General features: G+C 36.9%; 1 protein-coding gene across 2 annotated transcripts in view; it reads left to right on the top strand.

The window, feature by feature from the left end:
* The window catches only part of DCC (DCC netrin 1 receptor), a 1134523-nt gene that overhangs the window by 1087322 nt on the left and 31519 nt on the right, over positions 1–15682 (top strand). For both annotated transcript variants that reach the window (XM_078435224.2, XM_078435225.2), the window contains exons 26-27: positions 3270–3425; positions 12922–13134. In XM_078435224.2, the coding sequence (XP_078291350.1) occupies positions 3270–3425; positions 12922–13134 (369 nt within the window). The remainder of the gene's footprint in view (positions 1–3269; positions 3426–12921; positions 13135–15682) is intronic.

Here is a 15682-nt window from a genome sequence, read left to right on the forward strand (position 1 = left end):
AGTGTATTATAAGATATTGGTTAAGTTCAAATAATAATATTGATAAGGAAATGTGCACAATTTGTGGAGTGGGTACCTTCTATGTATCTAAGCGAAACTATCATTGTCACATTTATTTATGGGTAAAAATTGTCAACACAGGGATAGCTTTACAACCTGGCAATCTATATTAATGACTATGCAGTGATCCCATTTGATCAGTAAGATAGATGATATCATTAAATTGACTACCTGGGAGACTGAGAGTTTAAGTTTTCTGAAAATAGACTTTATATTATTGTATGGTTCTTATTTACAAATGTATTTAAGTCTATTATCACTACCATTATTCCTATAGTAACTATAAACCGTAAGAAACTAAATAATACATCAAACCACTTAAAAAGTCTGCAGTGGGTTGAAATGGCAGATTTTTAAATATTACTTCTAGAAAATCCTTCTTATTAACTCACTTGAAAAATCAGAAGTATCTCTATCAGCATAGTGTGAGAGACACAAAGATTACAAAATTATAACCTCTTTTCTTTAAGGAATTTATAGTCATTTTAGCTGATATCTGGCTTGAATCTCTGATTCTTTTTACCATTTTCTCTGTCCTTTTTTTTCTTTTTCTTCTTTTCGAGTCTGTTCATGTGTTTGTATATCCCAATTTACTCTTTCTAAAGTATCTTTATAAGACATTGCGCTGTAAACCACTTATTCTCAAATTTTCATTCAGTGCGTCCCAAAACTAATTTGAAAACTTTGTATCACCTGAAACATTCTGAATTTAACGTTTAAAAGAGCTGTTATAAATACCTGTGAAAAATGTACTTTTTTCATATACCACTCTCTTAAATAAATTCAAATGCATAAAAATTATACAATTTGATATCCACCACCATCCATTTACAAAATATGTGAGGAAGCTTCTCTTTCACTGACAAAAATTTACACTTGTTTCTCCTTGAACTAGTACCTGCGATTTAATTTCCCTACAGAATAATATACAAATGTCACGTATCTTTATGTCTTTTATTGATCACCTATCTTATTTCTTTGCAACATAGTATTTCTATAAACTGAAATTATATGTTATTTTATCGACATATGTGAGCATGAGTTTTCAACTGCTGGGTTTTTTTCTTCTGAAGTGAGTTAACACTACAATTAGTATTTCTGTACAATTGTGTGTAAAGAAAGATTTTATTAGAATTCTATCACTTAATGACATGAATGAGGCTTTTTCCATACACTTACTGCATAGATCTGTGGATTGATGTTGCTTTTTGCATAAACTCTATTCCAATATTTTTTTAATTTATCTAAACACTACGAAACTTTGTTTGCATTTATGTGTGGGTGACTGTCACAATGAGATTTTTATAGCAGTCACTCAATGATTTGAACTTTCAAATTATATGTCAGAATCCCATACTTTTACTTCTCACCTGAAGTTATTTTTTATAATGTTTCAAGTAACAACTAGATATTGTCCTCCAATTATACTGCAAGTATAAATTTTAGAAACTGCCTGACTTTCAAAAGTATTTGTTACTCATTCAAGTTACTTACTTCATCATTTTTAAGAGATGCACCTATAAAAAGCTTTACCAAGTCTTACAGAGTAATTATAAGATACATCTGCAAACTTTTTTCACTAGGAGGTACTTTACATAAAACAATATATTAAGACAGGATTTGAAGCATTGAAATATCACTTATACCATCACAATATAATTCTTTGAAAAATGTTTTTATTAAAATCTATACAGCTTTTAATTCAATTTGTGGAAAACACCCATCACTTCACCTACTTAAAAGAATTAGTCTTATTGTGAAACCAATTTTTTTTTTATCTTTCAATTCAAATAAGCCTGTTAATATGCATTTCAAGGAGTATTATAAATACCCTGAGAAATAAATTCCAGAGTGTAATTTTAAAAGCTATTTTACTAGAAGCAGCCCTTTTGATTTAAAATTCTGTGTATTTAATATAATTAATCTGCATTTTAGGTTAAAAAATATGCTTTAAATCTACATGTTGTTTGTAACTAACTTAAAATAATACAAAGTAATCTGTATCAATGATTATGAAGTTACTTATGTAAGAGGAATATGATAAAGAGAAAGCTTTTTCTTTGGTAAATATGTATGCGCATGCATGTTGAACTCCAGGATTGGCATTAGGGTGTAATTAAATAAAACTAATGCATATAGTAGAAACAACTTGAGTAATGTAATAGACAAAAATATACTGCTGAAGATCATTCCAGGAGCTAGCTTAAAATTTTATTTTTTATTAAAAAGAGGTAGAAAATACGAAACATTTTCTAAGATAATGTAAGATGAAGATTGACTACAATTAGAATAAATATTTTATAATGTGATATAATTTAATAGATATTGAATAATGGAATTGAATAACACTTAATACACCTAGGAGATATTGTGTAAGATATTGATCTGTGGGTTTAAGCCAGTATAAGTAAAAAATGATTGGTGTTCCCAGACAACATTCAGTTATATTTAAATTAATGTGTCATTAAGCTGTACCGTTTTGCTATTTGAAGACATTTTCTATTTAAATAAAAATCCTAAGTATGATTATGAGATTATACCTATCAATACCTGATCATCTCTCAAGAGCATTACATCTTTCACAGAATTAACATAAAATTCCCATTTCCTTAGCCCACTTTACCCAATATATTCAGTTCTGAACAACCGAACATTTCTTGGGTTCTTGCTTAGGAGAAAATAAAAGGCAAAAAAAAAAAAAAAAAAAATCACCAGGAAGCCTTAATGTGCTTTTATAGTAACTTGATTCATTGTTTCTTTCTTTGAAACCATAGGAAATTTGGGGGGCGCCTGGGTGGCTCAGTCAGTTGAGCATCTGATTACTGATTTCAGCTCAGGTTATGATCTCGTAGTCGTGAGATCTTGCCCCGAGTCAGGCTCTACGCTAAGTGCGGAGCCTGCTTGAGATTCTTTCTCCCTCTACCTCTGCCGCTCCCCTGTTCCCTCACTCTCTGAAAAAAAAAAAAAAAATTTTAACTGATACCGTGGGAAGTTTGACATCTCAGAGTAATGTTCTATAGTAAGGTGCTGGAGGCGTGAGCTTTTTAAAAGAGAGACTTTGTGGAAAGAGAGGTAAGTAAAGGAACCTACAAGATACTATGAAGAGCATGCATGGATTTGAAGATGGGAAAGTTTAGCCATTTCCTTTCTGCTTCGTAGGTGACAACATAAGATAAATAATAATAAAAACAACATCTTTGTTTTTGCAGCTGTCGTGAGTGCCATCCCTGTGCCAACCCTGGAAAGTGCCCAGTACCCAGGAATCCTTCCATCTCCCACGTGTGGATACCCCCACCCACAGTTCACCCTCCGGCCTGTGCCATTCCCAACATTGTCTGTGGACCGAGGTTTTGGAGCAGGAAAAAGTCAGTGTGATGCATTTTCCTTTCTTTTTATGAAGAACGAATGAATAATAACCAAGGATGTCTTGTTAAATGTATAGCATTCTGACATTATCATCCCTTGGAAAAATTGACTTTCCTCTGCCCTGGGCCAGAATCAGAGCACAGTCAGTCCTTCGGATCCTACCACATGCTTTTAAACTGATTCTCTAGGAGTCTTTCCACAGTACGCTCCGCAGACAATATGGGAAGTTGTGTGGAAACAAAGGTTAACCAGTTCAGTAAAACAATGAAGTGCCAGGTGCTTGAAATTAATACTTGCTGTCAACTAGGAAGTTAATAATCGAGTGACTGTATTCCAACATGTTATGTGTAAGTGTCTGTTGGATGTATTTAAAGGTGTCTCACTGATTCCTGATGAACCAGTACTTAGATGAATCCTTTAGCTTTCTTTGGTTAAATCGGTTAAGCAATAGCGTTTCATGTTTAAGTAATGATTGTTGGAGAAAAAGATTTCCAGAGTAGAATTTCATTTGTTTTTGTTTGTTTGTTTTTCTGGTTTTAATAAGATAGAGTTGACATATAACATTATGTAAATTTAAGGAATACATTGTGTTGATTTGAGATACTTATTTATTGCAAAATGATTACCACCATAAAGTTAGCTAATACCCCCCTCATGTCACATAAGAATGGTTCCCTTTTGTAATGAGAATGTTTTAAATCTACTTTCTTGCTTTCAGGTATATAATACAGTATTATTAGTTATAATCACTATGCTGTACATTAGATGTCCAGAACTTAATCATCTTATGACTGGAAGTCTGTACTCTTTGACCAACATCTCTCTTTTTCTCTCTATCCCCCCAGCCCCAGGTAACCACCATTCTAGTCTTTTTTTTTATGAGTTTGTCTTTTTTAGACTCTACATGTAAGTGATATCATTTAGTATTTGTCTTTCTGTGCCTGATTTATTTCACTTAGGATAATGCCTGCAAGGTCCATCCAGATTGCTGCAAAAAAGTGTCCTTGTTTCTCAAGGCTGAGTAATATTCCGTTGTATATAGGCCACATCTTCTTTAACCATTCATCCACTGATGGACACTTAGGTTGTTTCCATATCTTGGCTATTGTGAATAATTCTGCAATGAGCGTGGGAGTATGTACGTCTTTTTGAGATCTTGTTTTCATTTCCTTTGGATATATACCCAGAAGTGAGATTGCTGGATCATATAGTAGTTCTATTTTTAATTTTTTTAGGAACGTTTATACTGTTTTCCATAGTAGCTGCACCAATTACCTTTTCACCAACAGTGCACAAGGGTTCTCTATTCTCCACATCCTTTCCAACAATGATCTCTTGTCTTTTTGACAATAGCCATTGTAACAGGTATGAGGTGATATCTCACTGTGGTTTTGATTTGCATTTCCCTGATGATTAGTAAGGTCACATATTTTGACATATGTGTGAATACACATATATGTGTATTTTCACATATTTGTTGACCATTCACATGTCTTCTTTGGAAAAATGTGTATTCAATGCTTCTGCTCATTTTAATCTAATTTTTTGCTATTATATTGCATGAATTTGTTATATATTTCAGACATTAACCCCTTATCAGAAATGTGGTTTGCAAATATTTTCTCCCATCCCATAGGTTGACTTTTCTTTTGTTGATGGTTTTCTTTGCTGTACAGAAGCTTTTAATTTGATGCAATCTCATCAGTTTATTTTTGCTTTTGTTGCCTTTGCTTTTTGGTGTCAAATCCAAAAAGTCATTGCCAAAATCAATGTCAAGGAGCTCATGCCCTTTGTTTTCTTCTAGGAATTTTACAGTTTTAGGTCTTAAGGTCAAGTGTTTAAAACATTTGAGTTCATTTTTGTGTACAGCATAAGAAATCCAGTTTCATTCTTTTGCATGTGGCAATTCAGTTTTCTCAGCGTCATTTATTGAAGATTGTTGTCCCACCATATATCCTTAGCTCTTTGGCATAAATTAATTGACCATATATGCATAGATTTATTTCCAGGCTCTTCATTCTGTTCCATTAATCTGTGTGCCCGTTTTTATGCCTGTACCATACTGTTTGACTATCTTATCCTTGTAATGTAGTTTGAAATCAGAAAGTGTGATACCTCCAGCTTGCTCTTCTTTAACAATATTGTTTTGGGATCTTTTCTAGTTCCATTCACATTTGGGATTGTTTGTTCTATTTCCGTGAAAAATGCCATTGGAATTTTGATAGAATTGCATTGAATCTGAGATCACTTTGGGTAGTACAGAAATTTTTAACAATATTAGTTCTTTCTACCCATGAGCATAGTCATTTCTACCCACGACTATCTTTCCTTTTATTTATGTCTTCTGAAATTTCTTTTGTCAATGTCTTATAGTTTTCAATGTACAGATCTGTAACCTGCTTGGTTAAATTTATTCCTAAGTGCTTTTTTTTCTTTTTGATACAACTGTAAATGAGATTGTTTTCTTAATTTCTCTTTCTGATAGCTCATTGTTAGCATATAGAAATGCAACTGATTTTTGTATATTGATTTTATATCCTAAGGATAGTATTTCACTTGTTTTAAGGAAAGTAGGTATGGAGAGAGATTCTCAATCTATTGTATACACCCTGCTGGTTTCTCCTATACCATTTGACTGTTTTTCTTTTTTTCTTCAAGCACAGCAGTTTAAAATCGATTTTATGGCTTTCTTCCCTTAGTTAGGAACAGGTGACTCAGCAGCTCATGTGAGATAGGATGTTTTGTAATAGATAAGATGGTAACAGCAATAAAATATATTTGTGAGGTAAGCTATATTTTTTCCAACCCAACAGGGACAGCGCTAAGAAATCATAAATCGTCTAGATGTAGCAAGGTTAGAATTAAAAGGCATCAAAAATCTGCCAAGAGAGAATTAGATTTATTTTCCCTTTTCTCACTGCACATCATGTCTACGTAATAGAGTTGTGTGCAAAAACTCAAGGAAAAATAATTCCCCAAATCGTATCAAAGGGGACTAAACGAGGAAGATATGGGAAGTCTAGGAAGCAAAAATTTCCAAATCCCAGGACAACTAGGAAAAGAATTCCAGTCAAATAATTCAGAAGCCACAAGGCCCTTCTTCTGCTTCTGAAATGTACTCTCCCCAGAAAGAAAGAGGGGATTATAATTTTAGTCTAGCTTTTCCCTCATCATATCACTGTCTAGTGTTTTCTTTTGATTTCATCTATATTCTCTGACTTTAAAATGAAGCATGAGAAGAATGTGTAAAATGACCTTTCTCTCTCCACCATAGCAAGACCAAGACAAGCCAAAGTTCACTTTATTTATTTTTAAGAAGTTAACTATTTTATTTGATTCATGATATGTTCCTGTAGTTTCTTTTTCTCTTTTAAAGACATAGTTCTTTCTGGGAATTCAGCATCCCATTTATTCTTTGTGTTTTCTCTTGATTTGGTGCAACATGCAAAACTGCCTCATTGAATCACAGGGATAATCATTCCAAAAGTTAAATGTCAATGAAAGCAAAAATAATAAATAATCTAGTATAATTTTCTCCTCTTTCCCCACCAGCCAAAATAAGTTACGCAGAGAAACGCAATACCAATGGGATAGAGATACATATATTCCACCCAGCATGAACTAGAGAACTCACAGGGGAAGGGAGGGGAGGGTGAATTGTGAACAAATAATACAATCTACCACAGATTACTATTCACCAGGAGGACTTGGGTGTGTCACCATTTCTCATTGTAGAGTCTATGTTTCAGATCATTCCACAGTGTGTGTATTCATTTCTTAGGCTGCCTTGATAAGGGACCATAAACCAGGTGGCTTAAAATGATAGAAATTTATTCTCTCATAGTTCCGGAGCTAGAATTCCAAAATCAAGGTGTTGTCAAGGTTATGTTCCCTCCCAAATCTCTAGGGGTGGATCCATCTTTGCCTCTTCCAGTTTCTGGTAGTCCCAGGTGTCCCTTGGCTTCTGTAACTCCAATATCTGCCTCCCTCACATGGCTGTCTTCCGTCTGCTTGAAGAGATTATATAGACCCAGACCTCTAAGGGCATGAATATTTGGGGGCCAGAGGGCAGACTTTTATGAATAGAATTGTGTCTCCCAAAAAGATATGTTGCAGTTCTAACCTCCAATACTTGTGAATGAGATGTTATTTAGAAATAGGATCTTTTCAGATGTTATCAAGTTAAGGTAAGGTCATGCTGAATTAGGGTGAGTCCTAATCTAATATGGCTTGTATCCTTACAAGAGAAGGGACTCAGACACACAGGGAGAAGATGGCTATGTGACAACAGAGGCAGAGATTGGAGTGATGCATGCCAATCCAAAGAACATTAAGTGAACTACGACAAAATATGTTTTTATTTGTGCTTAGGGACTACAGATTGGTTTATATCTGTGGTTACAGTCTCATGTACCACTCTGGTGCAGGACTTTGATAGTGGAGCAGGCTGTATATGTGGGGGCAGAGGGCATATTGGAAATCACTGTACCTTTTACTCAGTTTTGCTGTGAACCAAAAATGCTTTTACAAAATAAAGTCTACTAGATATAAAGGAATGAATGAATGAATGAATGAGTAAATAAATGAATGAAATAAAGAAACATTTAGTCTCTTCAATAATTTTTAAAATTTTATTAATTTATTTTAAAGTAAGGATTATTAAATAAGGGTGATTAGATAACTATAATATATAATATAAATATAAAATATATAACTATTATATTAAGTTATATAAAAAAAAAGGATTCCTAACAGAGTGCTTAGCATAGTAATTTTTGAACTTGATCTAAAATCAAAAGGCATGGACATACCACTCCTGGGCAAGATTTTACAGGTTTTTAAAATACACATTCAGTCATACATCAAGTGGTTTTGGAGCAAAAGGAATGTGCAGTGCCAAAGGAATAGGAACAGATCTGTGTTTCCAAGTGATTACTTAGAAAAGAAAAAAAAAATAAGCACCCTCTTTTGTAGGAAACTAAATATTCTCTAAATCACTGTCAGAACCAGTTAACTTCCAGCCATTCAGTATCGGCTTCTAAATGCCTTGGAGAACACTAAACACCCGTGTTCTTTCTCAAGCAGAAAACATTTCATGACTCTGGCTGGAGATGTCTTATTAGTCACCTTGAGAAACAACAAGTCACACATAGGAAAAGAAAAATCTGTGCCAAATGTGGAGACTCTCCTTCCTCCAAAGTTTTCTGAAAGACCTTCGAGTTGCACAAGAAATGAATCACTAAAACTGCCCTCAAAGATCTGCTGCTTTCTGAACTCAAAAAATGAAGCTGAATTTCTCTCCTACCACAAGGAAAAGAAAAATACAGGATATAGTACATTTGCATTACACACATTTGGTGATCCACTGATAAAGATTTATATATAGTTGTGACAGACAAATATCTCCTCTTCCTACTAATAAATTGTAGTCCTGTTCTTAGCTTCAATAGGCAACTGTCAACTGAGGTTGAAAACTTCAACCAGTAGATAGTCTTGAGGCCCCATTTCTGCAAGTCACTATAAAATCGGCGCCACTATTTTCTCATCTTTGAAACAGGTGGATACTAGAGATTAGATGATTTTTTTTACCATTCCTTTTAGTTTGTGTATTGTCATTGTTAATGAGAAGGCTGGTCACCTTCACCCATGTTATTTTTCTGTGGCAGCTCTCCCCCAAATTGGAAATCATATAATGGGACTTGACCTAGATAAAATCACAGACACAATGGAGCTAATGACTTTTTCTCTAGGGTCTTTGCAAGAATCCACCCTGTGAGGAAGGAACTGGGGTTACTCAGGAATTTTGCATGATGTTGCTCTGAGATTAATGAGGGACTTGGGTTCCTTAAGCATTCGTGTCTCAAAGTCTTTGTGTAGAGTTATTGGTGTGCTACATTTCCTTCAAATATTGCAATTTTAGATAGAAGAAAAATCCTCATTTCCATTTTCGCAATATTTTTGCCAGATACTCTGTAGCAATTATTTCTGTGTTGACATTAATTATTATAAAGTGCCTTGAAATTTGACTCTACTGTGTAATTGCATGCTATGTGTACAATGCATTCCCACTACTTCATCATTTGAAAACCAGTGCCTTGCCAGCACATATTTGATTCTCACTTTACTTTCTGAATTGCAAGGTGGCTATACTTTCCTGGGAAAAGAGAGGTTTTCTTTGCTTTCAGAGCTCTTCGCACATCTACATATCATATCACTGAGCCAGTTTGTTTCACACAGGTGTCTTGAAGCTGGCGCCTGAACTGGCCAAATGGGTTCATCTGACATGAGGGCTTTTCTCCTATGGAGCCATTGCTATTGCATCAAGAGTTTGGACTGCCTCAAACGTCAACCAGTTCTGAAAGCATTTCTTTTGCTCCACATAAAATAATTATGAATTGTCTATGGAGAATCTGTACCTTGCCCATTGTACTAGGTATTAAGCAAACTTGCCATTTTTGAACAAAACAGAAATAGTCCCTTGTGGATTAGCGATGCGTTCTTTCTCCCATTTCCACCTAGCACTAGATTAGGCACTTTCCTTTTCATAATGGTTGGTGCTGGAGATTGATTTCCCCAAGTTCTTCTCTATCTGTGTGGAGCTCCCACTACTTCCCTCAGGTATCTTCCCGGTGCAAATCGTGGTGGCCACCTGAAGACCTGGGATGGAGGATGGGGCCTGTGGAGAATCTGCAATTTTAGAGATGCCAATGAGCAATGGCACTAAAGAGAATAGGAATGGGAGTGGCCACAGAACATTCCGCGATGTCACCAAAATTCCTGTGAAGCCTGAGGATTTTGAGAAACTAAATTTTAGAAGACTAAAAAAGTGCATGCAAATTTTATTAAACTTAATGTCACAATAATATTTTAACATAGATCTTTTTTATTTCAAAAATGTAGAAGCAATAGAACAGGAAAATATGAAGGATGGAATAAAGAAGCATATCACACAATATATTATTATTTCTCTAATGGTGAAAGCAGTTTTTAAAATATATGGATTTGGGGCGCCTGGGTGGCTCGGTCGGTTAAGCGTCCGACTTCGGCTCGGGTCATGATCTCACGGTCCGTGAGTTCGAGCCCCACGTGGGGCTCTGTGCTGACAGCTCAGAGCCTGGAGCCTGTTTCAGATTCTGTGTCTCCCTCTCTCTCTGCCCCTCCCCTGTTCATGCTTTGTCTCTCTCTGTCTCAAAAATAAATAAATGTTAAAAAAAAAGAAATTAAAAAAATAAAATATATGGATTTATTACAATCCATCTTCAATAGAATTACTTAAGGCAGATTTCTAAGGAAAATTATGAAATTTCTTTCCCTGGAAGATATGGACCTGTAATAAAAACCAGCCCATTGGTGATGAAGATGGACCCAGGTCTGGGCTCCTACGTCTGCTTCTCTCTGATCTAAAGCTAAGAGATACTATATTTTTATTCAGATATTGACCATTGGTCATTTTCTCCTTTAGATTAAATGAGTCCAGAGTAAAACAAGCATAATTTTCTTTGTCTCTATACTGTCAACCATCTAATTACACAGTTTTTAAAGTTTTCATTTATTTGTTTGTTTGTAATCTCTTTGCCCAACGTGGGACTCAAACTCGGGACCCTGAGATCGAGTCACATACTCTTCCAACTGAGCCAGCCAGGGGTTCCTAAGAATATGAAGGAAAGAGAAACAGGTGTTCTTGTATTCAATCAAGACTGTGTAATTTGAATACAAGAACACCTGTTTCTCCTTTATATATATTTTTTAAGATTTTAAGTAATCTCTATATCCAATATAGGACTCAAACTCACAATCCTGAGATCAAGAGTCACATACTCTACTGACTAAACCAGGCAGGTGCCCTTTTCTCCTTTATGTTCCTACAAACAATTTAGCTCCTAATAAACACCTGCCTGAAGTCTCCATCCCTTCTGCCCTTTTGTGAGAATCCACATCACCAAGGATTTGCCTTAATGTTTTCCTTGCAGCCCCACCTTTTAATCTTGATATTTTGGATGCATGCACCCCTCCTCTGCATGATAGGACTTCCTAGCTTAAAGAGGAAGCACTTCTCCTCAAACTCCTCTTACCCCCAGAGTTCTCTCCAGTTTGCTGTCTTGATTACATTTTCTTTGAAGAAATCTTTTGTCAACTTTGCCTGTTTACTAGCTCTGGTTGCTTTATGGCTACATCCTGTCCTCAGCCAACCCTATGTCTCCCTGCCTCCATCTTTGAATGGGGTAAGCCTGGAGGCTTCTCAGTGACCCAGAAGACCTCTAACCTTTCCGAATATAGAAAAATGAGTTTTAATATCAAATACCCTCTGAAGGCACATTTCACTTCTGCATATCTTTAATATAATGTCTTGATCTTTGGCATCTTTAATCTCTACTCCCTTCAGCATTATCAAGTTTTCTTTCTAGCTCCTCTGCCCTTTGCTGACCTCACTGAGCCTCCCAGAGAGTTGTCTCAAAATTATCTTGCAAACTAATTATCTTGAAATATTTCCTGGTTAAAAATTCTCTTTCAAAGTGAGATATTATCTCCTATCATTGCATTTTTCCCACTTACCCAATAGAGCTTTCTTTAAAAAAAAAAAAAAAGTCATCAGAAATACTCTTATTTCATCAACCTTATACCTCCTATCCAGCTCTTTTCATTTACAGTTTCACCTGGACCTGGTGATTTTGAACATGAATGATAAAGTCAAGTCACAGTGTCCCTAGCATAAGAAACTGTCTTGCCAATATGTTAGTCTGACTCAACTGTGGTCTCTGGAGAAAAGGTGTGTCTCTGTATAAGAAAGTGTCCAAATACCCAACGGCAGTCGCAAATGACTATGTGAAACGTCTTCAACTATAGTAATCTGACTGAAAATTGCGAGGTTTGCTGCCAAAGAGGAAAAATTACAATCCTGCATTCAGGCAACTTGTTCCAGCAAAGTCATCTCTCATATAACTTTTTAGCTGGATGTGCTTCTTTTTTGTTTTGGAAGACAATGATAGTGGCTATTATTTGTATCATTTTATTAGCAATGCCTTGAACACCTGGTAACTCTGATTTGTTTGACAGTTGACATGGCATGTTTAAATCGCAGAAAAAATTGGCATATTGGCTGGCAGATAATAATGCAGCTGTAGCTGGGTTTGGGATGTTGAATTTCACTGGCATTGCTCCTTGTGAAAGGAGAAATAACTCTTTTTTCTTGCTTCATCACTTATGATTACAGGGCCCCACCAGTTCAGGCAATAGAGTCAATGCTGTGTATATTTTACTATTCTTCCTGCAAGATAGATCCCTGTCCTGCTGGATCTATAGCCACTGTTTAAAGGGGTGGGGCTGCTATATCCCAGAAATGTATGAAGGGAGAGAATGAGAATGTTCATAACTAAAAGAAAAGATTGTCCAGATCCTGACTTCTTTCTCTGAATTCATTCAGAGGCCCATCAGCTGACTTAGGGGAAGCAAGCTCTGTCCTGGAATAATGAATGGCTTTTCTTGTTTCCATTGCAGCGGTGAGTGAAGGACCAACCACCCAGCAGCCACCCATGTTGCCCCCAGCACAGCCTGAGCATCCCAGCAGTGAAGAGGCACCAAGCAGAACCATCCCCACGGCCTGTGTTCGACCAACCCACCCACTCCGCAGCTTTGCTAACCCTTTGCTACCTCCACCAATGAGTGCAATAGAACCGAAAGTCCCTTACACACCACTGTTGTCTCAGCCAGGTAAAATGCTCATTTGTTCATATTTAAGTAGTTGTTATCCTTGGTGCCTCTACTTAAGTGCATGAGGGTTCCTGAGAAGGCCGGGTGCAATATGTCTGTTCACCACTGATTGCATGCCCAGTATGCTCCTGTCTGTTACTGATGTTTATGGAACAGCTCTTAAGTACCTGCCTTGGCAAGCAACTGGATGGTTGTAGGTGCCCTTCGTTCCTTTGAAAAGTTGTTCATTGATCCTGAACCCTGCTGGACAATTTTCTGGTTCATTAGTCTGCCACATGGATCCTAGAATTTAAGGCTAGACTCCAAGACTAGAGGTAAAGGTACAAAGGTCTGAAAAGCCACTTTTTTAGAGATAGGCATGTAATCCCATTATTCTGCTTTGTGCCTTTCAGTAGTCATCTTCTGGAAGTTCTTATGTCACTGTTCCAGGGCCAGAAAGGAGTATCAGAACGAGGGTAGAGTCCAACTTCTTAATTTTACGAATAAAAAAAACCCAAAAACTTAGGTAGCAAGTATCATCTCTGTGGTGCCTATGATATTGTGCTTTATGAGAAATACACATGTGGTCATTCAGATGACCAAAATATAGTTCTCATATATATTAGGTCTTCCTCCACAGTTTCTGGGCACTCTGGAGCTCATAGCTCCCCAAACCCTTAGAATTTCCTTACTGATAAGGGGGTAAAGGTGTCTTTTATTCTGTTGATGAACATGACATTTTTTTTTTGTGAACATGACTTTTGGATATCCCCCCAAGGGTGGGGGCTGGTTGCCAGGAGGACCAACCACATAATTAGAGGGTTGGAACTTCAGTCCCCCTCCCAACCTCCTGGGAGGAGAGAGGGGCTGAGGTTGAATCTACCAATGACCAATGACTTAGTCAATCATGACTGTGCAATGAAACCTGAATAAAAACCTAAGAGGGCAAGGTTTGGAGAGCTTCTGTGTTAGTTTATATGTGGAGATTTGGGGAGAATGATGTGACTGGAGAGGGCATAGAACTTCCATGCCCTTTCTCCATTCTTCACTCTATGTATCTCTTCATCTGGCTTTATCATACCCTTTAATACACTGGCAAATGTGTTTGCCTGAATTCTGTGAGCCACTCTAGAAAATTAATCACACCTAAAGAGGAGGTCGTTGGAACCACCTGTAGCCTGTAGCTTAGAAGCACAGATAGCAGCCTGGAGCTTGTGACTGGCATCTGAAGTCAGGAGTGGGAGGCAGTCCTGTCTGGCTGAATTCTTAACCTGTGAAATCTGATACTACTTCTGGATAGATCATGTCAGAACTGAGTAGAATTCTTAGATACTCTACTGGTGCCTAAGAATTGGTTAGTGTTGGTGGGGGGACCCCCCCCACACACACACACCCAACACTGGAATTAGGGAACACCAACCTTAAAGAATGCCTTTCTAATAAAATCAATTGGCATAGATGATAACCAGAGCCCCCAATTCCCAATGCAGTATTCAGTTTATCACTTCGTCTGGCATCCAGTGGTGCTAATCCAGAGCTCCTTTTTGTTTCTGTTAGGGATTAAGGGGGATAAGGGATGGCAGAGAGGGAAAGAAGAAGAGGAAGGAGGAAGAGGAAGGAGGAAGAGGAGGAGAAGGAGAAGAAAGAAGAAGATCAACAGACAGGATGAAAGATAGGCCAATAAATAGATACGTAGATACATAAAGATAAAGAACTATGTAGTGCTTAAAAGTATTTGAACTATTGGAATAATTCTTAACAGCCCCAATATATCAAGCATAAGAGAATAAAGTTTAATGGTTCCAAGTAATTAGAGGTGGCCCCCTTAATAGACACAGTTGGATTGGTCAACCTGCTATTTGGCAAGTATGTTTAAGTTTCAGTTACTCAGATCCATACCTACAGTAGTTGTAGTCACTACATTAGTTTATAAGCCTCATGATGACTGCAAAACTAGAAAAAAATACTATTGTGATTATGACTGTTATCTTAGTATTAAGAACATATTGTGTTCCTGGTACCATATAAATTGATTTGTGTTCATGCCCTCTGGTGTTCTTCCTTCCCTGTGATATGTGGTGTGGATGCTCAGCTACCAGACCCTGGGAGGTGGGTTGGAGCACAGGAAGGATTCCATCCCTTGGGATGTATGGATGAGGTCTTCTCTGACACATAGGCTCAATGGAGGTCATGACTTCATTTCACAGGAAATAGCTCTTCAAATCCAAAAGAAGCCCACACTAGGATTAAAAGCAGATCTGTATTGCCCAATCCCCTCTCCCATCCCCCACACCTATGCACTCCATGCACATTATGGGGAGAGTCTTCTACTTTATAGTGCCCTGAAACTACGAGGTCTTAGCTAATTGAGACAAGGGCAAGAATAAAGGAAGTGAATTCATTTAATGAAATTCCTGCATCAAGAGCACACTGACTGGTGATTTCTGATTGCACTGTTCCCCACTGCAATACCAACCAAGAGAATAGACCTTGGAAGGACTGGTATTCAGGATAGATAGCAGGTAAACTGCAACTATTAACAATAACTAACTCTTTAGTGAACATGTGC

Source organism: Panthera onca, chromosome D3 (genome assembly GCF_046562875.1).
Source record: "Panthera onca isolate mPanOnc1 chromosome D3, mPanOnc1 haplotype 2, whole genome shotgun sequence".
NCBI classification, from domain to species: Eukaryota; Metazoa; Chordata; class Mammalia; order Carnivora; family Felidae; genus Panthera; species Panthera onca.